Here is a 25993-nt window from a genome sequence, read left to right as displayed (position 1 = left end):
CCTGGGCATGCTCCTGATGAGGTAGCGGATGGTCTCCTGAGGGATCTCCTCCCAGACCTGGACTAAAGCATCCGCCAACTCCTGGACAGTCTGTGGTGCAACGTGGCGTTGGTGGATGGAGTGAGACATGATGTCCCAGATGTGCTCAATTGGATTCAGGTCTGGGGAACGGGCGGGCCAGTCCATAGCATCAATGCCTTCCTCTTGCAGGAACTGCTGACACACTCCAGCCACATGAGGTCTAGCATTGTCTTTCATTAGGAGGAATCCAGGGCCAACCGCACCAGCATATGGTCTCAAGGGGTCTGAGGATCTCATCTCGGTACCTAATGGCAGTCAGGCTACCTCTGGCGAGCACATGGAGGAAATGCCACCCCACACCATGACTGACCCACCGCCAAACCGGTCATGCTGGAGGATGTTGCAGGCAGCAGAATGTTCTCCACGGCGTCTCCAGACTGTCACATGTGCTCAGTGTGAACCTGCTTTCCTCTGTGAAGAGCACAGGGCACCAGTGGCGAATTTGCCAATCTTGGTGTTCTCTGGCAAATGAAAAACATCCTGCACGGTGTTGGGCTGTAAGCACAACCCCCACCTGTGGACGTCGGGCCCTCATACCACACTCATGGAGTCTGTTTCTGACCGTTTGAGCAGACACATGCACATTTGTGGCCTGCTGGAGGTCATTTTGCAGAGCTCTGGCAGTGCTCCTCCTTGCACAAAGGCGGAGGTAGCGGTCCTGCTGCTGGGTTGTTACCCTCCTACGGCCTCCTCCATGTCTCCTGATGTACTGGCCTGTCTCCTGGTAGTGCCTCCATGCTCAGGACACTACGCTGACAGACACAGCAAACCTTCTTGCCACAGCTCGCATTGATGTGCCATCCTGGATGAGCTGCACTACCTGAGCCACTTGTGTGGGTTGTAGACTCCGTCTCATGCTACCACTAGAGTGAAAGCACCGCCAGCATTCGAAAGTGACCAAAACATCAGCCAGGAAGCATAGGAACTGAGAAGTGGTCTGTGGTCCCCACCTGCAGAATCACTCCTTTATTGGGGGTGTCTTGCAAATTGCCTATAATTTCCATCTGTTGTCTATTCCATTTGCACAACAGCATGTGAAATTTATTGTTGATCAGTGTTGCTTCCTAAGTGGACACTTTGATTTCACAGAAGTGTGATTGACTTGGAGTTACATTGTGTTGTTTAAGTGTTCCCTTTATTTTGAGCAGTGTATATACACACACACACAAAAGTATGTGGAATCAACTATGTCACACCTGTTGCTGATGGGTGTATAAAATTGAGCACACCGCCATGCAATCTCCATAGACAAACATCGGCAGGGAACAGCTTTACTGAAGAGCTCAGTGACTTTCAACGTGGCACAGTCATAAGATCCCACCTTTCCAACAAGTCAGTTCATCAAATGTCTGCCCTGCTAGAGCTGCACCGGTCAACTGCAAGTGTTATTGTGAAGTAGAAACGTCGGAGCAACAACGGCTCAGCTGCGAAGTGGTACACCACACAAGCTCAGAACAGGACCGCTGAAGTGCATATGGGGGTAAAAAATAATCTGCCCTCGGTTGCAACTCACTACCGAGTTCCAAACTGCCTCTAGAAGCAATGTCAGCACAAGAACTGTTTGTTAGGAGAATTATGAAAGCGTTGGCTGGAGTGGTGTAAAGCTCGCTGCCATTAGACTGGAGCAGGGGAAACGCGTTCTCTGGAGTGATGAATCACGCTTCACCATCTGGCAGTCCGATGGACGAATCTGGCTTTGGCAGATGCCAGGAAAACGCTACCTGCCCCAATGCATAGTGCCAACTGTAAAGTTTGGTGGAGGAGGAATAATGGTCTGAGGCTGTTTCATGGTTCAGGCACTTTACTTCCAGTGAAGGGAAATCTTAACGCTACAGCATACAATTACATTCTAATCAATTATGTGCTTCCAACTTTGTGGCAACAGTTTGGGGAAGGCTCTTTCCCGTTTCAACATGAAAATGCCCCTGTGCACAAAGCGAGGTCCATACAAAAATGGTTTGTCGAGATCGGTGTGGAAGAACTTGACTTGCCTACACAGAGCCCTGACCTCAACCCCGTCGAACACCTTTGGGAAGAATTGGAACGCAGACTGCAAGCCAGGCCTAATCACCCAACATCAGTGCTCGACCTCACAAATTCTTGTTGCTAAATGGAAGTAAGTCCCCACAGCAATGTTCCAACATCTAGTGGAAAACCTTCCCAGAAGAGTGGAGGCCTGTTATAGCAGCAAAGGACGGACCAACTCCATATTAATGGTCATGATTTTGGAATGAGATGTTCGACGAGCAGGTGTCCACATACACTACATGACAAAGTATTTCCATCGACTGGTATTCCCATCAATTAATAGGCTAAAAGGCATTATTTCGCAATGGGATTTTTTTCTTCTCCTGGACAATTGGCTGGCACCAAATTTTATTTTAAAATCGGCTTTTCTATTTTAATCTGACAAAAGCCAGCTATTACCAGCTAACGGAAACCCTGGTTGAGTTACTGTAACTACATGACTAGAAGGATTACTTTTGGCTTTAGAGATGGACATCTGTAATTCCTCTCTACGCCCTCTCGTTGAACTAATGAAACCAAGACGTAAATCACTCTTAGCAAATCTAAAAGTGTCTATGAAATGTAGTTGCACGCCAACTCTCAGAAAAAAAAGTATAACTTAGTTAATCAGCGGCAAATATCAAAGTAAATACATTTATGAACTTCTTATAATCAATATAGGTATAATGTATGCAAGCACAAGATCACCAATTGAGTTACTCCGCTTTTGATCAAATAGAGAAAGGACTACACCAATCCAATTAAATGTAAAGTGGAAAGACTCTTCTACAAGCTGGAATGTTGAATACAATTACATTTGTACTTACTGTACCAAGTACAACAATATCCACAGGAAAATATTTTTAATCCAACTTGTCAAGAAGCTGGTAGCTGATCTCACGTACATGCATTTACATTGTGTGCATGCTGTATACTTGCCAAGCTCGTGCACGTGGTTGTGCACATGCGTCATGGGAATCTGAAATATCAAATTTACACAAGTACTCAGACCCTTTACTCAGTACTTTGTTGAAGCACCTTTGGCAGCGATTGCCTCCCGAAGTCTTCTTGGGTATGACGCTGCAAGCTTGGTACACCTGTATTTGGGGAATTCCTCCCAATTCTCTCTGCAGATCCCTTGAAGCGCTGTCAGGTTGGATGGGAAGGTCTCTCCAGAGATGTTCGATTGGGTTAAAGTCTGGGCTCTGGCTGGGCCACTCAAGGACAGAGACTTGTCCCGAAGCCACTCCTGCGTTGTCTTGGCTGTGGGTCGTTGTCCTGTTGGAAGGTTAACCTTCACCCCAGTCTGAGGTCCTGAGCACTATGGAGCAGGTTTTCATCAAGGATCTGTGTACTTTGCGCCGTTCATCTTTCCCTCGATCCTGACTAGTCTCCCAACCCCTGTCGCTGAAAAACATCCCCACAGTATGATGCCGCCACCACACTTCACTGTAGGTATGGTGCCAGATTTCATCCTGACGTGACGCTTGGCATTCAGGCCAAAGAATTCAGTCTTGGTTTCATCAGACCAGAGAATCTTGTTACTCATGGTCTGAGATTCTTTAGGTGCCTTTTGGCAAACTCCAAGACGGCGGTCATGTGCCTTTTACTGAAGAGTGGCACTACCATAAAGGCCTCATTGGTGGAGTGCTGCAGACATGGGATAACCTTTCATAAGGACAACCATCTCCACAGAGGAGCTCTGCAGACTGACCATCAGGTTCTTGGTCACCTCAATGACCAAGGCCCTTCTCTCCCGATTGCTCGGTTTGGCCGGGTGGCGAGCTCTAGCAACAGTATTGGTGATTCCAAACTTCTTCCATTTAAGAATGATAGGCCACTCTGTTCTTGGGGACCTATGCTGCAGAAATTGTTTGGTATCCTTCTCTAGATCTGTGCCTCTACACAATCCTGTCTCAGAGCTCTACAGACAATTTCTTCGACCTCAAGGCCTGTTTTTTTGTTGCTGTGACATGCACTGCCAACTGTGGGACCTTATATAGACAGGTGTGTGTCTTGGTGGACTCAAATCAAGTTGGAGAAACAATGGAAACAGGATGCACCTGAACTCAATTGAGTCTCATAGCAAAGGGTCTGAATACTTAACTAAAATATGTGACAGTTTTTTTTATTTTAATACATTTGCAAAACTTTCTACAAATTCTGTTTTCACTTTCTCATTACACAGAATACCCCATATTGAGAATTATTTTTTTTAAATCCATTTTAGAATAAAGCTGTAGGGAAAAAGTGAAGGGGTATGAATACTTCCCAAATGCACTGTATATACAGGGGGTACCAGTACCGAGCCAATGTGCAGGGGTACAGGTTACACGAGGTAATCGATACATGTAGGTAGGGGTAAAGTGACTATGCATAGTCAATACAAATAGTCCGGGTGGCCATTTGTTAATTGTTCAGCAGTCTTATGGCTTGGGGGTAGAAACTGTTAAGGAGACTTTGGACTTGGTACGCCAGTACCGCTTGCTATACGGTAGCAGAGAGAACAGTCTATGACTTGGGTGACTGGAGTCTGACAATTATTTAGGCTTTCCTCCGACACCACCTAGTATAGAGGTCCTTGGGTGGCAGGAAGCTTGGCCCCAGTGATGTACTGGGCCACACGGATCTGGGGACCCATGCCAAATCTTTTCAGTCTCCTGAGGGGGAATAGGCATTGTCGTGCCCTCTTCGACTGCCTTGGTGTGTTTGTACCATGATAGTTTGTTGGTGACGTGGACACCAAGGAACTTGAAGCTCTCGACCCACTCCACTACAGCCCTGTCGATGAGAATGGGAGGGGGGGGGGGGGGGGGGGGGGGGGGGTGTATTTGGCACTCCTTTTCCTGTAGTCCATGATCAGCTCCTCTGTCTTGCTCACGTTGAGGGACAGGTTGCGGTCCTGGCACCACACTGCAAGGTCTCTGACCTCCTCCCTATAGGCTGTCTCATCATTGTCAGTGATCAGACCTACCACCATTGTGTCGTCAGCAAACTTAATGATGTGTTGGAGTCGTGCTTGGCCACGCAGTCATGGGTTAACAGGAAGTACAGGAGGGGACTAAGCACGCACCCCGAGGGGCCCCCGTGTTGAGGATCAGTGTGGCAGATGTGTTGCCTACCCTTACCACCTGGAGGGTGGCCTGTCAGGAAGTCCAGGATCCAGTTGCAGAGGGAGGTGTTTAGTCCCAGGGCTCTTAGCTTAGTGATGAGCTTAGTGGGCACAATGGTGTTGAACGCTGAGCTGTAGTCAATTACCAGCATTCTGTTGGGGTGGGAATGTGAATTGGAGTGGGTCTAGGGTTTCCGGGTAATGGTGTTGATGTGAACCATGACCAGCGTTTCAAAGCACTTCATGAGTGCTACGGGGTGGTAGTCATTTAGGAAGGTTATCTTTGTGTTCTTGGGCACAGGGACTATGGGTGTCTGCTTGAAACATGTATGCATTACAGACTGTCAGGGAGATTTTTAAAATGTCAGTGAAGACACTTGCCAGTTGGTCCAAGCATGCTTTGAGTACACGTCCTGGTAATCCGTCTGGCCCCACGGCCTTGTGAATGTCGGCTACAGAGAGCGTGATCACAGTCTGGAACAGCTGGTGCTCTCATGCATGCTTCAGTGTTGCTCGAAGCAAGCATAAAAAAAGGCATTTAGCCCATCTGGTAGGCTTGCGTCTCTGGGCAGCACATGGCTGGGTCTCCCTTTGTAGTCTAATAGTTTGCAAGCCCTGCCACATCCGATGAGCATCAAAACCGGTGTAGTAGGATTTAATCTTAGTCTTGTGTTGACGCTTTGCCTGTTTGATGGTTTGTCAGAGGGCATATAGCAGGATTTCTTATGAGCATCCGGATTAGAGTCCTGCTCCTTGAAAGCGGCAGCACTAGCCTTTAGATCGGTGCAGATGTTGCCTGTAATCCATGGATTCTGGTTGGGATATGTACGTACGGTCACTCTGGGGACGACGTTGTCGATGTACTTATTTATGACGCCAGTGACTGAGGTGGTTTGATGTCATTGGATAGGGCCACAGTGTCTCCTGACCCCTCCTGTCTCAGCCTCCAATATTTATGCTGCAGTAGTTTGTGTCGGGGGGGATAGGGTCAGTTTGTTATATCTGGAGTACTTATCCTGTCCTATCCGGTGTACTGTGTGAATTTAAGTATTTATATTTTCTCTCTCTCTTTCAGGACCTGAGCCCTAGGACCATGCCTCAGGACTACCTGGCATGATGACTCCTTGCTGTCCCCAGTCCACCTGGCCGTGCTGCTGCTCCAGTTTCAACAGTTATGCCTTATTATTATTTGACCATGCTGGTCATTTATGAACATTTGAACATCTTGGCCATGTTCTGTTATAATCTCCACCCGGCACAGCCAGAAGAGGACTGGGCACCCCACATAGCCTGGTTCCTCTCTAGGTTTCTTCCTAGGGAGTTTTTCCTAGCCACCGTGCTTCTACACCTGCATTGCTTGCTGTTTGGGGTTTTAGGCTGGGTTTCTGTACAGCACTTTGAGATATCAGCTGATGTACGAAGGGCTATATAAATAAATTTGATTTGGTTTACTTCTCAATACCATTGGATGAATCCCGGAACATATTCCAGTCTGTACTAGCAAAACAGTCCGGTAGTGTAGCATCCATGTCATCTGACCACTTCCATATTGAGTGAGTCACTGACACTTTCTGCTTTAGTTTACCATATTACGGTTTTAATGTCCCGTTAGTAGGATAGTCTTAAACAGAGCTCATCCAGTTCATTCTCCAGTGATTGCACGTTGGCCAATAGAACGAATGGTAGAGGCGGGTTACCCACTCAACAACGAATTCTTACCAGGCACCCGGCTCTGCTCCCCCTGTATCACTGTCTTTTCTTCGTGTGAATGACAGGGATTTGGGCCTGACCCAGGTCCAACAGTATATTCTTCGTGTAAGACTCATTGAAAAAAAAGTTGCCGTCAATAAAATGTGATTGTGTTCGTTGTCCGTAGATTATACCAGCCCATACCATAATCCCACCGCCACCATTGGGTACTCTGTTCACAATGTTGACATCATCAAACCACTCGCCGCCATCCACTTGGTCTGCAGTTGTGAGGCCGGTTTGAAGTACTGCCAAATTGTCTTAAACGACGTTGGAGGCGGCTTATGGGAGAGAAATTAACATTAAATTCTCTGGCAACAGCTGTTGTGGACATTCCTGCAGTCAGCATGCCAATTGCACGCTCCTTGGGGCCAACTTGATACATCTGTGGCGTTGTGTTAGATTTTTGTTCAGTATACATTAGGGATGCACTGAAATTACTTGGCATTTGCGCCTAGAAATAAATAAAAGCTATCGAAACCAAAAAACGAAATTTCAAATTAGGAATTAAGCATTCTAGTACAGTTAAATAGTTGAAACACACCAAAAAGTTTGACATTTACGCATGTCCCCATTACCAGTAAGACATAATCAATCCCTATTTTTCCACGTACTTGCGGTGCTGTTTCGTTGTTCAGTCAATTCATTCTCAACCAGGATTTCATCATTCATGTCAAGCAGTGAAGTTTCAGCTCTGGCGGTCCGTGGCCGCTCTTCCTCAGTGCGCACTGTCGCTGTGTCCGTTTCCATCATGTCCAGTTGTGTCTAACATTTCACGTAAACCCTGTTTGTCTGTATCGAAAGTAGTGGTCATTGTACCTAGCGTTGAGCATGGTGGCGACACAGTAAAGAGGCTCAGAGAGAATGCTACCGAATTCCTTGTTCACAGTTTCTAGTAGAGAACTTGGAATAGTAAACCCAACGGTCGGTGTCGCCAGTTTTGTTGAGCAGGTGTTTCAATGCCATAAGAGGGTATCATGTCTGCTGCGGGCGCAGTTGATGAGCTTATTTCTCGAATCAGTTTGAATGGAGCTAGCTAGTGTGTTCATGTTTGAAACATGTTTTTAAATGCCATTGAAATGGCAGCAGCGGTATGAAAACCAGCACATTCTTGAGCAATACGGTTTTCCTCAGTACAAAATCCTCATTGACCCACTGTGCTGTCAGACTCAGCATGCTCATAGGGCTGATATCGCTGGTCCAAATGTCAGTTGTGAAGCTAATAGCAGTGACGCCCATAGCAAGTAGATCATGGAGGTGCATTTCAACAATACTGTGTAACTCCAGTAGGGCAGCATCTGAAAAATAGCACCTACTTGGTAGTGTGTACCGGGGCTCGAGGTGCTTGACCAGTCGGCGAAAGTCATCATCCTGCCTGGTGCAGTTGAAACCGGCCTTCATCCGTCAAGAGCACACTTCTCCAGCCTGCCAGTGGCCATAGAATAGAGGTCGACAGATTTAAAATCGGCTTGGTCGATTAATTAGGGCAGATTTCAAGTGTTCATAAAAATCGGTAATCTGCATTTTTGGACACCAATTATGGCCGATTACATTGCACTCTACGAGGAGACTGCGTGGCAGGCCTGTTATGCAAGTGCAGCAAGGTGCCATGGTAAGGTGCTAGCTAGCATTAAACTTATCTTAACATAATCACTAGTTAACTACACATGGTTGATTATATTACTAGTTTATCTAGCTTGTCCTGCGTTGCATATAATCAATTAATGTTAATTTATCATTGAATCACAGCCTACTTCGCCAAACGGGTGATTTGCGAAAAAAAGCAATATGTACCTAACCATAAACATCAATGCCTTTCTTAAAATCAATACACAAGCATATATTTTTAAACCTGCATATTTAGTTAATATTGCCTGTTAACATTAATTTATTTTAACTAGGGTAATTGTGTCACTTCTCTTGCGTTCTGTGCAAGCAGAGTCAGGGAATATGCAGCAGTTTGGGCCTCCTGGCTCGTTGCGAACTGTGTGAAGACCATTTCTTCATAACAAAGAATGTAATTAATTTGTCAGTGTAAGAATGTAGCTGTGTAAGTAAAGGCAGATACACTTATAAAATGTGGCATGCCTTAGAGTACTAACTGTAGAGAGCATCAAGGCTGATAGTTTGAGCAGATGTTGTGCCCTATATATTTTTATTTATTTAATTAGGCAAGTCAGTTAAGAACACATTCTAATTTACAATGACAGCCTAGGAACAGTGGCTTAACTGCCTTGTTCAGGGGCAGAACGACAGATGTTTACCTTGTCAGCTCCGGATTCGATTTCTAGCAACCTTTCGGTTACTGGCCCAACGCTCTAACAACTAGGCTAACAGCCACCCATGTAGTCCTTCATGTTATGTAGCCTCAGAAAATGATCACGTTTGTATTATGTCCCAAAAAGAAAGAAAAAAACAGCAAACGAGTTATTACTAATGACAGCCAGTATCCTATCAATACTGGCACTTACATGCACTTAGGCTATAGCAAATGCTACATGTTTAGGTATTTAATAGGCCTTTTGTTATTGAAACAAGTCTTAAGTGATGTCCAATGCATAGCAAGATTTTAATTTGGGATAATATCGTGATGACCGTCTGGGCGCGATAATTCGTGTTCGCTGACTAACCGGTTTCATGCTCACGTTTAAATGAATGCAGCGACATGAACGTCACATATTAACAGTTAACGGTTCATTGTGTTTACATATAGCCACCGCGTACGACAGGCACCGCCAAGTACATGGGAGTTTGCACACCATTGTTTGCAACGTTCATTACATTAAATATCCAGTCTAAGGTTTGTCCCACGACCGTACTCGCAAGTATTTTTTCTAAACAGCACATCGGTACACGGTGGTGAAAATAACATTCACTTACCTAGAAAAATGGTGCATAGGGAGAGACACGGACAGTAATGCAGCACCAACGTTAAATAGGGCACGTCTTAAAATACATATTTAAGTCAAGAGAGAATCCGTATTGCTTAAAAAATAAACTGCATTCATTATTTTCCTCGGACGGAGCAAGCTTGAAAAAAGTCACTCCGAGATCTTCTCGCATTTGGAAGCCGTAGTCAGGAAATGTGATGTCATGGCTTTATATTGCTCTCGCCTCGGAGTCCCCGCGCTCTCATTGGGGCAGCCAATGTCCGTGTGGTCCTTATCATATTTTGAAAACTAACCAAAACTAACCATCTTAGTCCATTTAAAAAAAATAATAATTACAGTACATCCCGTGGCAATATTATGTTGTTATACTAAATTCATGACTACTATCCTATACTATATGTACACTCAAATCAAATCATCAAATCAAATTTTATTTGTCACATACACATGGTTAGCAGATGTTAATGCGAGTGTAGCGAAATGCTTGTGCTTCTAGTTCCGACAATGCAGTAATAACAAGTAATCTAACTAACAATTCCAAAACTACTGTCTTGTACACAGTGTAAGGGGATAAAGAATATGTACATAAGGATATATGAATGAGTGATGGTACAGAGCAGCATAGGCAAGATACAGTAGATGGTATCGGGTACAGTATGTACAAATGAGATGAGTATGTAAACAAAGTGGCATAGTATAGTATAAAGTGGCTAGTGATACATGTATTACATAAGGATACCGTCGATGATATAGAGTACAGTATATACGTATGCGTATGAGATGAATAATGTAGGGTAAGTAACATTTATATAAGGTAGCATTGTTTAAAGTGGCTAGTGATATATTTACATCATTTCCCATCAATTCCCATTATTAAAGTGGCTGGAGTTGAGTCAGTGTCAGTGTGTTGGCAGCAGCCACTCAGTGTTAGTGGTGGCTGTTTAACAGTCTGATGGCCTTGAGATAGAAGCTGTTTTTCAGTCTCTCGGTCCCAGCTTTGATGCCTACTATAAAGCATACTAGCCTATACTATACTATTTTGTCCCCTTTGAGATGATATCCAAGTGGGGTAAATGCTAAGAAAGTCCTGTGCTCCAGTCATTGTGATTTATTTCTCACTATGTAATTATCTGTTTTACCAGGTAATTTCCTGTGTCTAACCTCCAGACATACACCACCGTTCAAAAGTTTTGGGTCACTCAGAAATGTCCTCATTTAATTTTTTTTTTTTTAAGTCCATTAAAATGACAGCAAATTGATCAGAAATACAGTGTAGACATTGTTACTTTTGTAAATGACTATTGTAGCTGGAAACAGCAGATTTTTTCTTTTTTAAATGGAATATCTGCATAGTCGTACAGAGGCCCATTATCAGCAACCATCACACCTGTGTTCCAATGGCATGTTGTGTTAGCTAATCCAAGTTTATCATTTTAAAAGGCTAATTGATCATTAGAAAACCGACTCCGGGATGTTGGCCTTCTAGGCAGAGTTGCAAAGAAAAAGCCATATCTCAGACTGGCCAATAAAAATAAAATATTAAGATGGGCAAAAGAAGAGACACTGGACAGAGGTACTCTGCCTAGAAGGCCAGCATCCCGGAGTCACCTCTTGACTGTTGACATTGAGACTGGTGTTTTGCGGGTACTACTAGCTATGCTAACATAATTCCAAAAGGGTTTTTAATGATCAATTAGCCGTTTTAAAATGATAAACTTGGATTAGCTAACACAATGTGCCATTGGAACACAGGAGTGATGGTTGCTGATAATGGGCCTCTGCACGCCTATGTAGATGCTCCATAAAAAATCAGCCGTTTCCAGCAACAATTGTCATTTACAACATTAACAATATCTACACTGTATTTTTGATCAATTTTATGTTATTTTAATAGACAGAAAATGTGCTTTTCTTTCAAAAACAAGGACATTTCTGAGTGACCCCAAATTTTTGACAAATAGAAGTCTGTGGTTTGATCATTTGACCCTGTGCACATATAGAACTAAAATGGCACTGGAGAGGAAGGCAGACGTTTTACGAGCCCCCAACCGATTGTGTTTTTTTTGTTTGTTTATTTGCGTTGTTTGTAACTTATTTTTTTAAACTTATTTTGTACATAATGTTGCTGCTTCCGACTCTTATAACCGGAAATAACTTCTAGACATCAGGACTGCGATTACTAACCACGGACTGGCAGAATCCTTTTTTTCCTTTCACGAGTCTGACGAGCATGACGCGAAGGATATACTGCTTTCTCGGGAACAGGCCCAGATCCCCATGATTTGTGCGAAGGGGAGGCAGCGATAAAGGGGTCGAAGTGCGGGCTGCCTTCTAAGAATTCATAGGCAATCGAATAAACCCCCACTTCCTTCCATTCTGCTACCAAACCTGCAATCTTTGGAGAATAATATTGATGACCTACGCGGAAGATTAAACTACCAAAAACCGTAATATCTTATGAATCACAGAGTTGTGGCTGAACGATGACACTATCAACATACAGCTGGCTGGTTATACGCTGTACCGGCAGGATAGAACAGCGGCATCAATTAAGACAAGGGGTGGCGGACTATGTATTTTCGTAAATAACAGCGGGTGCACGATATCTAAGGAAGTCTCAAGCTATTGCTCGCCTGAGGTAGAGTGTCTCATGACAAGCTGTAGACCACACTACCTACCTAGAGAGTTTTCATCTGTATTTTTCGTAGCTGTTTACATACCTACATACCACCACAGTCAGAGCCTGGCACTAAGGCAGCACTGAATGAGCTGTATTCCACCATAATCAAACAAGAAAATGCTCACCCAGAGGTGGCGCTCCTAGTAGCCGGGGACTTTAATGCAGGGAAACTTAAATCCATTTCACCAAATTTCTATCAGCATGTTAAATGTGCAAACAGAGAAAAATTTCTGGACCACCTTTACTCCACACACAGAGACGCATAAAAAGCTCTCCCTCGCCCTCTATTTGGCAAATCTGACCATAATTCTATCCTCCTGATTCCTGCTTACAAGCAAAAATCAAAGCAGGAGCACCAGTGACTAGATCGATAAAAAAGTGGTCAGATGAAGCAGATGCTAAGCTACAGAACTGTTTTGCTAGCACAGACTGGAATATGTTCCGTAATTCCTCTGATGGCATTAAGGAGTACACCACATCAGTCATTGGCTTCATAAATAAGTGCATCGATGACGTCGTCCCCACAGTGACAGTATGTACAAACCCTAACCAGAAGCCATAGATTAAAAGCTACCACTTTCAAGGAGCAGGACTCTAACCCGGAAGCTTATAAGAAATGCCGCTATGCCCTCCAACGAATCATCAAACTGGAAAAGCGTCAATACAGGACAAAAATCGAATCGTACTACACTGGCTCTGATGTACGTCGGATGTGGCAGGGCTTGCAAACCATTAGAGACTACAAAGGGAAGCACAGCCGCGAGCTGCCCAGTGACACAAGCCTACCAGATGAGCTAAACTACTTCTATGCTCGCTTCGAGGCAAATAAAACTGAAACATGCATGGGAGCACCAGCTGTTCCAGGAAACTGTGTGATCATGATCTCCGCATCCGATGTGAGTAAGACCTTTAGACAGGTCAACATTCACAAGGCTGCAGGGCCAGACGGATTACCAGGACAGGTACTGCGAGCATGCGCTGACCAACTGGCAAGTGTCTTCACTGACATTTTCAACCTCTCCCTGTCTGAGTCTGTAATACAAACATGTTTTAAGCAGACCACCATAGTGCCTGTGCCCAAGAACACTAAGGTAACCTGCCTAAATGACTACCAACCTGTAGCACTCACGTCTGTAGCCATGAACTGCTTTTAAAGACTGGTCATGGCTCACATCAACACCATTATCCCAGAAACCCTAGACCCACTCCAATTTGCATACCGCTCCAACAGATCCACAGATGATGCAATCTCTATTGCACTCCATACATGCCCTTACCCACCTGGACAAAAGGAACACCTATGTGAGAATACTGTTCATTGACTACAGCTCAGCATTCAACACCATAGTGCCCTCAAAGCTGATCACTAAGCTAAGGACCCTTGGACTAAACACCTCCCTCTGCAACTGGATTCTGGACTTCCTGATGGGCTGCGTAAGGGTAGGTAACAACACATCTGCTACGCTGATCCTCAACACCCTCAGGGGTGCGTGCTCAATTCACTCCTGTACTCCCTGTTCACTCATGACTGTACGACTCCAACACCATCATTAAATTTGCACCGACAACGATGAGACAGCCTATAGGGAGGAGGTCAGAGACCTGGTCATGTGGTGCCAGGACAAGAACCTCTCCCTCAACGTGATCAAGACAAAGGAGATAATTGTGGACTACAAGAAAATGAGGACCGAGCACACCCCTATTCTCATCGACGGGGCTGTCGGTTGAGAGCTTCATGTTCCTTTGTGTCCACATCACCAACAAACTAACATGGTCCAAGCACACCAAGACAGCCGTGAAGAGGGCACAACAAAACCTATTCCCCCTCAGGAGACTGAAAAGATTTGGCATGGGTCCTCAGATCCTCAAAAGGTTCTAAAGCTGCACCATCAAGAGCATTAAACATGGCTGGTCAAATCACTGCCTGGTATGGCAAGTGCTTGGCCTTTGACTGCAAGGCACTACAGAAGGTAGTGTGAACGGCCCAGTACATCACTGGGGCCAAGCTTCCTGCCATCCAGGACCTCTATACCAGGCGGTGTCAGAGGAAGGCCCTAAAAATAGTCAAAGACTCCAGCCACCCTCGTCATAGACTGTTCTCTCTCAAGTGGTGTCGAAGCACCAAGTCTAGGTCCAAGAGGCTTCGAAACAGCTTCTACCCCCAAGCCACAAGACTCGTGAACATCTAATCAAATGGCTACCCAGATTATTTGCATTGCCCCCCCTTCTTTTACATCGCTGCTACTTTCTGTTATCATCTATGCATAGTCACTTTAATAACTCTACCTACATACTACCTCAACTAACCGGTGTCCCTGCACACTGACTCTGTACTGGTACCCCCCTTTATATAGTCTCGCTATTGTTATTTTACTGCTGCTCTAAATTACTTGTTACTTTTATTTCTTATTCTTATCCGTATTTTTTTAAACCTCGTTGTTGGTTAGGGGCTCGTAAGTAAGCATTTCACTGTAAGGTCTACCTACACCTGTTGTATTCGGCGCATGTGACAAATAAAATTTGATTTGATGTAGATACACAATTGTATATCATGTACATTATGAACCTACTCAAGCCTCAAGGGAGTTTGCTACATCCCTTGACTGCTTTGAGAGAGTTAGAAATGGAGGAGATATAAGAGGTAGGATAAGGTTTTTATTATGGCTAGTCCAGTGGAGGCTGCTGAGGGGAGGACGGCTCATAATATTGTCTGGAATGGAGACAATGGAATGGCATCAAACACATCAAAGACGTGGTTTCCATGTGGTTGATATCACTCCATTGACTCCATTCCAGCCATTATTATGAGCCGTCCTCCCCTCAGCAGCCTCCACTGGGCTAGTTAGTCCCTAATGGCATTTTCCCCATACAATAACAGGACAGACCTATTCCCATCCTGCATCCTTTCATCTCCAGAATAACCACTAATAAACACTACCCAGCATATGTGTCTAATCAACCTCAAGGGAATAAAAACAAGGGAAGTACATCAACTTCCTAGATACCGCTTACTTTCACAACAACTGTTAACAACAGGTCCAGCATGCATGCAATATGTCCTGAGTCTAAATGGTACAGTCCTGAGACGTTTTTGTTAAGGCGACCTCATGTGACGTAAAAGAGAACAGTCTCCGACACACCAACATCACAGCAGACCTCAGTTCAAATATTATTTGAAATATTTTAAAAGCTTTGAGCCTGCCTGGAGTGCCAGGTGAGCAGGGTTTTTACCTTTAAGACTTTTCTATTGTTCCATTGCAACAGGCAAGATCAAATGAAGCACAGCTAAAATATTTGTTATTATTTCAAATATTATCAGTACCAAGGTTTGCAACACAGTAAGGCTGTGATGGACACAGTAGCAGTCTTTCACAGTATCCAATGTGAGTAGTGGTTGATGTTTATAATGGTGATTTCCATAAGTAGGACAGATGTCCCAAGGTTCCGTAAACAGGAAACAGATACACTGTATTCTGGCTTCCTCTCAGAGCGACAGGGTCAATACTTACCCCTGTCTGAGGCCTAAAAATACCTGACTTCAGGAAATTAGGACATTGTGCTACTACAGTGCATTACACTGTCCTGACATCATTGTACATATTAATTTACAAATATGCTAGGTAGGCATCTGAAGTTAAATACCAAAGTTAAATGACAGTGGCCAGTTAAACAAAACCAAAGAATGGTTTTGTTTACAGAAGATAGCCAGCCGTATTTGGTAAAAGACCAAGTCCATATTATGGCAAGAACAGCTGAAATAAGCAAAGAGAAATGACAGTACATCATTACTTTAAGGCATGAAGGTCAGTCAATATGGAACATTTCAAGTTTCTTCAAGTGCAGTCGTAAAAACCATCAAGCGCGATAATGACACTGGCTCTCATGAGGACCGCCACAGGAATGGAAGACCCAGAGTTACCTCTGCTGTTGGAGGATAAGTTCATTAGAGTCAACAGACATCTCAACATCAACTGTTCAGAGGAGACTGTCTGAATCAGGCCTTCATGGTCAAATTGCTGCAAGAAAACACTAGTAAAGGACACCAATAAGAAGAAGAGACTTGCTTGGGCCAAGAAACACGAGCAATGGACATTAGATCGGTGGAAATTTGCCCTTTGGTATCGAGTCCAAATTTGAGATTTTTGGTGTCTTTGTGAGACACGGTGTGGGTGAACGGATGATCTCTGCATCTGTATTTCCCACTGTAAAGCATGGCGGAGGAGATGTTATCGTGTGGGGGTGCTTGCTCCTGACACTGTCTGTGATTTACAGTGCCTTGCGAAAGTATTCGGCCCCCTTGAACTTTGCGAACTTTTGCCACATTTCAGGCTTCAAACATAAAGATATAAAACTTTATTTTTTTGTGAAGAATCAACAACAAGTGGGACACAATCATTAAGTGGAACGACATTTATTGGATATTTCAAACTTTGTTAACAAATCAAAAACTGAAAAATTGAGAGTGCAAAATTATTCAGCCCCCTTAAGTTAATACTTTGTAGCGCCACCTTTTGCTGCGATTACAGCTGTAAGTCGCTTGGGGTATGTCTCTATCAGTTTTGCACATCGAGAGACTGACATTTTTTCCCATTCCTCCTTGCAAAACAGCTCGAGCTCAGTGAGGTTGGATGGAGAGCATTTGTGAACAGCAGTTTTCAGTTCTTTCCACAGATTCTCGATTGGATTCAGGTCTGGACTTTGACTTGGCCATTCTAACACCTGGATATGTTTATTTTTGAACCATTCCATTGTAGATTTTGCTTTATGTTTTGGATCATTGTCTTGTTGGAAGACAAATCTCCGTCCCAGTCTCAGGTCTTTTGCAGACTCCATCAGCTTTTCTTCCAGAATGGTCCTGTATTTGGCTCCATCCATCTTCCCATCAATTTTAACCATCTTCCCTGTCCCTGCTGAATAAAAGCAGGCCCAAACAATGATGCTGCCACCACCATGTTTGACAGTGGGGATGGTGTGTTCAGCTGTGTTGCTTTTACGCCAAACATAACTTTTTGCATTGTTGCCAAAAAGTTCAATTTTGGTTTCATCTGACCAGAGCACCTTCTTCCACATGTTTGTTGTGTCTCCCAGGTGGCTTGTGGCAAACTTTAAACAACACTTTTTATGGATATCTTTAAGAAATGGCTTTCTTCTTGCCACTCTTCCATAAAGGCCAGATTTGTGCAATATACGACTGATTGTTGTCCTATGGACAGAGTCTCCCACCTCAGCTGTAGATCTCTGCAGTTCATCCAGAGTGATCATGGGCCTCTTGGCTGCATCTCTGATCAGTCTTCTCCTTGTATGAGCTGAAAGTTTAGAGGGACGGCCAGGTCTTGGTAGATTTGCAGTGGTCTGATACTCCTTCCATTTCAAAATTATCGCTTGCACAGTGCTTCTTGGGATGTTTAAAGCTTGGGAAATCTTTTTGTATCCAAATCCAGCTTTACACTTCTTCACAACAGTATCTCGGACCTGCCTGGTGTGTTCCTTGTTCTTCATGATGCTCTCTGCGCTTTTAACGGACCTCTGAGACTATCACAGTGCAGGTGCATTTATACGGAGACTTGATTACACACAGGTGGATTGTATTTATCATCATTAGTCATTTAGGTCAACATTGGATCATTCAGAGATCCTCACTGAACTTCTGGAGAGAGTTTGCTGCACTGAAAGTAAAGGGGCTGAATAATTTTGCACGCCCAATTTTTCAGTTTTTGATTTGTTAAAAAAGTTTGAAATAACCAATAAATGTCGTTCCACTTCATGATTGTGTCCCACTTGTTGTTGATTATTCACAAAAAAATACAGTTTTATATCTTTATGTTTGAAGCCTGAAATGTGGCAAAAGGTCGCAAAGTTCAAGGGGGCCGAATACTTTCGCAAGGCACTGTATTTTGAATTCAAGGCACACATAACCAGCATGGCTACCACAGCATTCTGCAGCGATATGCCATCCAATCTGGTTTGGGCTTAGTGGGACTATAATTTGTTTTTCAACAGGACAATGACCCAACACACGTCCAGGCTGTGTAAGAGCTATTTTACCAAGAATGAGAGTGATGGAGTGCTGCATCAAATGACCTGGCCTCCACAGTCCCCCGACCTCAACCAAATTGACATGGTTTGGGATGAGTCGGACCGCAAAGTGAAGGAAGAGCAGCTAACAAGTGCTCAGCATATGTGGGAATTCCTTCAAGACTGTTGGAAAAGCATTCCAGGTGTAGCTGGTTGAGAAAATGCTAAGAGTGTGCAAAGCTGTCATCAAGGCAAAGGGTGAAATATATTTAGATTTGTTTAACACTTTTTTGGTTACTACATGATTCCATGTGTTATTTAATAGTTTTGATGCCTTCACTATTATTCTACAATGTAGAAAATAGTAAAAATAAAGAAAATCCCTTGAATGAGTAGGTGTTCTAAAACGTTTGACCAGTAGTGTACCCATTGATTCTTAAATAATATAATTTCAAGATGCCTCATAGCCCATCAGAACCCAAAATATAAACTTGTTCATTTGTTTGAAAACAATGTAAGTGTAAACCAACCCTGTAGAGAATCAAAACATGGTTAAAACTATCATTTTGATATCATGGATGGTCTGCCCTTTTATCCATGGCTCTCCATGGTTAAATTTCTCCAGTCCCAGCCGGCAGCTGTTTACCAGAACAGTGGTGAGGTGCCCACTTTGTAATTTGTTAAACGCATATTGCCCTTTTAATGCCTTTATGAGTTTATTACAACTGTCTTACCACACCATAACAAACAAATTAAGGACTTACATTTTTAGTTTCAACTGATGTCAAAAGACAAAAAGAAGCAATTATATTATATATTTTTTCTCCTCAGCTCTATTCTGCTCATATCTAGCCTATTCTATTCTTTGCTCAGCTCTATTTTGCGTAGCTCTTCTATTTTATTATGCTCAGAGGTAGTCCTATTCTGTTCTAGCATTTTCGTTCACTATTAAGTGATGGCATTTTGAGAACTGTTTCAAAGGACAAACGTTTATGATGCGAATAAGAGTTGATAGATATTTTATTATATTCTGCTCAGATCTATTCTATTGTAGAGCATTTTATCATTTTTGCCCAACAAAACCTTCACTACCTCGACCATAGGAGTTTTGTACTGGGGGTTTCATTTCAGAACACTACTCTGGAGGACGAGACTACTTTGCACTCAATAGTTTACATCTCTTCCCCGAAAGTTTCTGTGGAGGAAGGATAGACTTTTACCAGTAGACAATTGGGTAAAAAGCTGTCAATCTGTTACCGCCCCAAAACACCGGAATTACGAGATGGGACAACGCAGACTGTATCTCAACTAAAACGACAAAGGATAAACAGCAACATTTGCCAGGTATAGTCGCAATGCAATTTAAAACAAACAAAATCTGAAGTTATTTTGTGTGGAACGACGCTCTGATGTGACCACTTTGGGGCGCTGTCGACAGATTCCTTACGGACGGGGTCGTGTTGACTTGCGGTATATGACCTAGGGACAGGAATGGGGTTTATCGCTAATGAGTGGACTGAAGAAGTGGGATAGGGGTTGATAACTTATTAAATGGTTATTAAATATGTATAGCATATAGGCTTTATGTCAATCAACCATCTGTAGGCCTATTCCTAGTAGGGAATAGTAAGTAACATGTTACATTGTTGCGGGGTAGCCAACCTGAACTCCGCGGCCGAAGTGGGGCCTATAGTCAACGTCTTTGAGGCGAGGGCAGGCGGGGGTCCCTATAAGGGGTCCCTATAAGCCTAATGGTTAACTCAGTGTTGCAGAAAAATATGAGGAGAGAAAGTCTGTTTTGAAAGTTATTGTCTGCTACATTTGCCACGTAATTATTGATGCTATTGAATTATTTTATTTTCCCTCTTTGTTCAGTTGTAGGCTAACAAATAAGAGATGGTTTTATAAATCAGGTTTTAGTAAGTAGCCCAGACTTTTAATGCTTCCTAAGTACTAGTGGCTATTCCCTAGATTAAAACTGATTACAGCAGCATGCCAACTAGAGTGTAGATATATTTTGATTTAATATGTGTTTCACGGGTGATTGTGTGACAGGTTGCCATTATGATAAAAGTCCAGATTCTGGGATACATCTGTTGTTTTTTTTGTATTTTTTGTCTTATAGATTTCCATTTTTCATCTGGGAGACGTGTTCCATTGTCCTTGAGAGCGGTACCCCCCCGCCGCACACTGCTCCTCTCTCCAGCTGTCACTTGAACCTCCTTTTCCTTCTGTCCCCCCACTCTCAACACCCCCCACCCTCAATTTCCCCAACAACCCCCTCACGGATACACAGCCCCGATGGCAGGGCGCCCATCCCGACCCAGTGGCCAGCCCCAGTCCAGTAAGGTGAGCCAGTTTAAATTGGTTCTACTGGGGGAGACATCAGTGGGGAAGTCCAGCCTGCTGCTGCAGTTTGTCAAAGGCCAGTACCAGGACTTCGGGGAGAGCACCATTGGGGGTAGAGTACCAACTATACACCAGAATACTCTCCTCTGTAGACCAATATGACTTCTTCTTCAGGTCATTTTTTTCAGACTTTTACATCTGGTCATCTGACCTCCTCCTTTCTGTTTGTCCATATGATAACATTTTCCACAGACTTGTTCACATTTTGCACACTTTTCCTCTATCGTTCTTTTCTATCTGACCCACAAGGCTTTCTTTTTCCTCAATCTACGTATCCGTTAACTCCTCTCACTACTATTTTGTAGGCTAAAGCATCTCCCATGTTCTCTTCTCTCAGCGGCCTTTTTGACTCAGATGGTGAGTGTGGACAGTGCCATGGTGAAGTTTGAGATCTGGGACACGGCTGGTCAGGAACGCTACCACAGCCTGGCACCTATGTACTACAGAGGAGCTCAGGCAGCCATAGTGGTCTATGACATTACCAACACAGTATGTACATCTTAGATGATAACATATCCCTCTCCTTTATCAAATGCTCCATCTCCCCCTTTATCTCACTCTCGCTCTCATCCCCTCTCACAATCCTCCTGTCCAGCCCTTCTCCTTCCTGCACAATGACTCCTATCTCGTCCTCTCACTTTTTCCACTCATATGTAGTGAAGTCTTCCACCAACAATGCTTGTTGGTCAGTTAATTAGCGTCAGTTAATTATTATCGCCAGAAATTTCGCAATATCCTACATTTACACTATACCACTTGGGCACAGGTTTGAGCCAGCTGTTTGAGAAGGGCATGCATTTCAGGCTAGTATATCTTCCCTGTTCCTTCTGGCCATATCTGATCTTTATTTTCTGCTCTGGATAGGAGACCTTTGTACGAGCCAAAGCCTGGGTGAGCGAGCTCCAGAAACAGGCCAGTACAAACATGGTGATAGCCTTAGCGGGCAACAAAGCCGATTGGTCTGCTAACAGAGCGGTGGAGTATACGGTAGGCTCCTGTGTGTATACCTCACACCCAAGATAGTGAGATAATGGCCAAATGCTTGTGCAGTGATGTGTGTGTGTGTGTAGCAGGTCTGTATGTCTGTTGTGTTTTTTCAGGATGGTCAGGGTTATGCTGCTGACAACAGTCTTCTCTTCATGGAGACCTCTGCCAAGACAGCCATGAATGTCAACAACCTCTTCCTGGCCATAGGTGAGTCACATCTGACACGCTATCATCCAAATTCATAGTGTTGAAATGGGCTGTTGGAGATGTCACTGACTTTCTTTCTCGAGGGCTTCCATATTTAATGTTATGTACTCGTTATCAATCAAAATGAATCATAACACAATTCCTAACAGAGCATATGTTTTTGCTATGGATAGTTTACTCCTTACCTTGACACATCTAAGGGATAATGTCCCTCTGTATCCACAAGAGGGTGATAAAACCTCGCTGTACACCCAAATATGAGCAGCGGTCTCCTTGTGTATACCAATGCCATCTCAACTATAAGCAACACATACTATAATTGTTCTAAGTGGTATACAGTACCATGATTTGTTGTCTCTCTTTTTTCTAGCCAAGAAACTGCCCAAGAGTGAGCCACTGGGTGGAGTAGCTGGCAGTGCTGGGGTTCGAGGAGGACCTCCAGTGGACCTCAGACAGCCTACCCAGACCAGCCCTGCCCAGTGCTGTGGAAACTGAGGAAGGATGGGGGAGAAGAGAAGCAAGCTCACATCTGAGGGAGGAGGGAAGTTTAAAGAGATTTTCCAGAGAAAAGAAAGGAGCGTAAAAGAGAGAAGTGTAGCATGCAAATTAGTTAAAGGAATGATAAGGGACAAATACACTGAGTGTACAAAACATTAGGAACTCCTTCCTAATATTGAGTTGCACCCACCCAACTGTTCAAGCTATGTCATGGAAAGAGCAGGTGTTCTTAATGTTTTGTATACTCAGTGTATGTAGATCAATGGGAGAAAAACACACACTACAATAAGATGAACTTCTATTAAAGTTATCACTTCCCAACATGTTTTTGTCAACTCGGCACTACTGGACAGCCAGATAAAATACACTTACTGTATGGTCTGTACCTTTCCACATTTTCGTGGGTTTATTTGATATTATGAAAATAAATTAAATTATGTTGATATACAGACTGCGTTGTCCCACCTCGATGTTTACACTCAGCATTTATCCCAGTACTAGAAACTAAGGCCAATTGAACACGTGGTGTGGGGTTATGAAGTTCTTGGCAAATGCTGCCAATCCGAGGACACAAACAGGAAGTGACATCACATTGGTCTTTCAGGCGGTGCGGTCACACTAGGCCAAAGCGATTAAAACAGAGGTGGAGGCCAAATGTCTGTTTGCACAAAGCACAGATCATTTCTGAGAACACATGGTCAAAGCTCCCAGCAGTCCCTCCTATGACTGCATATCAAATTGCTTTTATCCATGTTCATTTGCCTCTCAATCTTAGTTGGACATTTATATTATCAGCTCTGCTGTACAGTTCCTGAGCCTCTCACCAGTACTATGTAGTCCCTAAAAGAGGAAGTGACATCAAATGTAAAAAAAAACTTTTTTTTACCACATCTCCTTTACTAATAAATGTGCAATACTAAGGTGTACTCAGCTGGCCTGTACTATAGGAACGTTTTCTATGTTGTAGTTAGAAATAGAATGTATAGAACCATGTATAGTACAGGTAACCCTAATGTTCACCGGTGATGGTTGAACAAAATTATTGGCCAATTGCATAGAGATGGTGATAAAAACAGTGGAACTAAGACAATGAGAAGATCATTTCTTGTGGTTTGACAAAATCAATGTCCTTTATCCGATTTGTCTCTTTTGTTTCTGTCCTGTTTTAATTACCACAGACGCATTGCTCACTGCAAATATTACTGTGTTATAGTTTCATAGAATTCCCTGGCTGTGTATTGTTTTATAAACACAAAGTATATATTTGTCTAATGGTGTTCCAATATAGCATCATAAAAGGCACTATATGCCCACTGGATCTCATTTCAAGTCTTGTATTATCAAGCTTTTTATAACAGTGTGCATTGCCCATGTATGCATATCCTATAACGCAGTTTCAATGTCTTGTTTTGAAATGTTTACAAATAAGTGCCTTTCTTTTTTAATCTTTAATTGTTTGTTGGTCTATTCATGTGCAGTTTGATAATACATAATTGATGTGATAAGATAACATGTTGTAAGATGAAATATTTTATACACCTGTACATTTCTCTATTTCTTCTTTAAAATAATCAAATTCATTCTAAAAATACATACAATTTCTTATTAGATAACTATTTGGCGAAAACATGATGATAAAGCATAAGCATTACCTCTCAGGAAGGAATATAGCGTTTTTTTGTGAAACATTTATTTGTGCCATTTTAGAGCATGTCATATGATTATTTATTTTTATTTAACCTTTATTTAACTAGGCAAGTCAGTTAAGAACAAATTCTTAATTTCAATGACAGCCTAGGAAGAGTGAGTTAGTTAACTGCCTTGTTCAAAGGCAGAACGACAGATTTTTACCTTGTCAGCTTCGGGATTCGATCTCGGCTACCTAGTGGTTAGCAGTAAATCCTGTTTGCAAGTGCAAACCACAAGACTAGTTGTGCAAACCTACTGCAGCATGCTTCTGCTAATGTATCACACAATTTGTGCCAAGTATAGAAATCATTTTGTATTAAAGATACAGCTAGCACTGCGATGCAGTGCCTTAGACCACTGCGCCACCCGGGAGGCCTTCCACTGTATCTTTTCTGAGCCTCTCACCCAGACTCTGGGTTCGAGCCCAGGCTCTGTCGCAGCCAGCCGCAACTGGGAGCTCCATGGGGCGACGCACAATTGGCCTAGCGTCATCCGGGTTAGGGAGGGTTTGGCCGGTAGGGATATCCTTGTCTCATCGCGCACTAGCGACTCCTGTGGTGGGCCGGGCGCAGTGCACGCTGAGCAGGTCGCTAGGTGCACGGTGTTTCCTCCGACACATTGGTGCAGCTGGCTTCCGGGTTGAAGGCGCGCTGTGTTAAGAAGCAGTGCGGCTTGGTTGGGTTGTGTTTCGGAGCACACGTCTCTCCCGAGCCCGTACGGGAGTTGTAGCGATGAGACAAGACAGTAACTACTAACAATTGGATACCACGGAATTGGGGAGAAAAACGGGGGGTAAAAATTAATTTAAAAAAATAAAAAAATACAGTTGAAGTCGGAAGTTTACATACACTTAGGTTGGAGTCATTGAAACTCATTTTTCAACAACTCCACAAATTTCTATAGTTTTGGCAAGTCGGTTAGAACATCTACTTTGTGCATGACACAAGTCATTTTTCCAGCAATTGTTTACAGACAGATTATTTCACTTATACTTCACTGTATCACAATCCCAGTGGGTCAGAAGTTTACATACTCTAAGTTGACTGTGCCTTTAAACAGCTTAAAAATGCCAGAAAATTATGTCATGGCTTTGGAAGCTTCTGATAGGCTAATTGACATCATTTGAGTCAATTGGAGGTGTACCTGTGGATGTATTTCAAGGCGTACCTTCAAACTCAGTGCCTCTTTGCTTGACATTATGGGAAAATCAAAAGAAATCAGCCAAAACCTCAGAAAAAATATTATAGACCTCCACAAGTCTGGTTCATCCTTGGGAGAAATTTCCAAATGCCTGAAGGTACCACATTCATCTGTACAAACAATAGTACGCAGGTATAAAAACCATGGGACCACGCAGCCGTCACACCGCTCAGGAAGCAGACGCGCTCTGTCTCCATGAGATGAACGTACTTTGGGGCGAAATGTGCAAATCAATCCCAGAACAACAGCAAAGGACCTTGTGAAGATGCTGGAGGAAACCGGTACAAAAGTATCTATATCCACAGTAAAACGAGTCCTATATCGACATAACCTGAAAGGCCGCTCAGCAAGGAAGAAGCCACTACTCCAAAACTGCCATAAAAAAGCCAGACTACGGTTTGCAACTGCACAAGGGGACAAAGATCGCACTTTTTGGAGAGATGTCCTCTGGTCTGATGAAACAAAAAT

General features: G+C 43.4%; 2 protein-coding genes across 2 annotated transcripts in view; one reads left to right on the top strand and one right to left on the bottom strand.

Moving 5' to 3' along the window:
• Positions 1-10023, bottom strand: part of LOC139413611 (nck-associated protein 5-like) — a 98749-nt gene extending 88726 nt beyond the window's left edge. Inside the window, exon 1 of the mRNA XM_071161210.1 lies at positions 9830-10023. The gene's annotated coding sequence lies outside the window, so the exon portion shown is untranslated. The remainder of the gene's footprint in view (positions 1-9829) is intronic.
• A 9691-nt stretch (positions 10024-19714) lies between these two features.
• On the top strand, positions 19715-24294 carry LOC139413610 (ras-related protein Rab-5B-like). Its single transcript, XM_071161207.1, has 6 exons — positions 19715-19879; positions 20661-20996; positions 21282-21433; positions 21809-21931; positions 22045-22138; positions 22509-24294. The coding sequence occupies exons 2-6, from the start codon at positions 20837-20839 to the stop codon at positions 22631-22633; spliced, it is 654 nt and encodes a 217-aa protein (XP_071017308.1). The 5' UTR covers positions 19715-19879; positions 20661-20836; the 3' UTR covers positions 22634-24294.
• The last annotated feature ends 1699 nt before the right edge of the window (positions 24295-25993 follow it).

This window comes from Oncorhynchus clarkii, chromosome 7 (assembly GCF_045791955.1).
Source record: "Oncorhynchus clarkii lewisi isolate Uvic-CL-2024 chromosome 7, UVic_Ocla_1.0, whole genome shotgun sequence".
Classification (NCBI taxonomy): Eukaryota; Metazoa; Chordata; class Actinopteri; order Salmoniformes; family Salmonidae; genus Oncorhynchus; species Oncorhynchus clarkii.
Note: the sequence above shows the minus strand (reverse complement) of the source record. Positions and strands in the feature narration are given on the sequence as shown.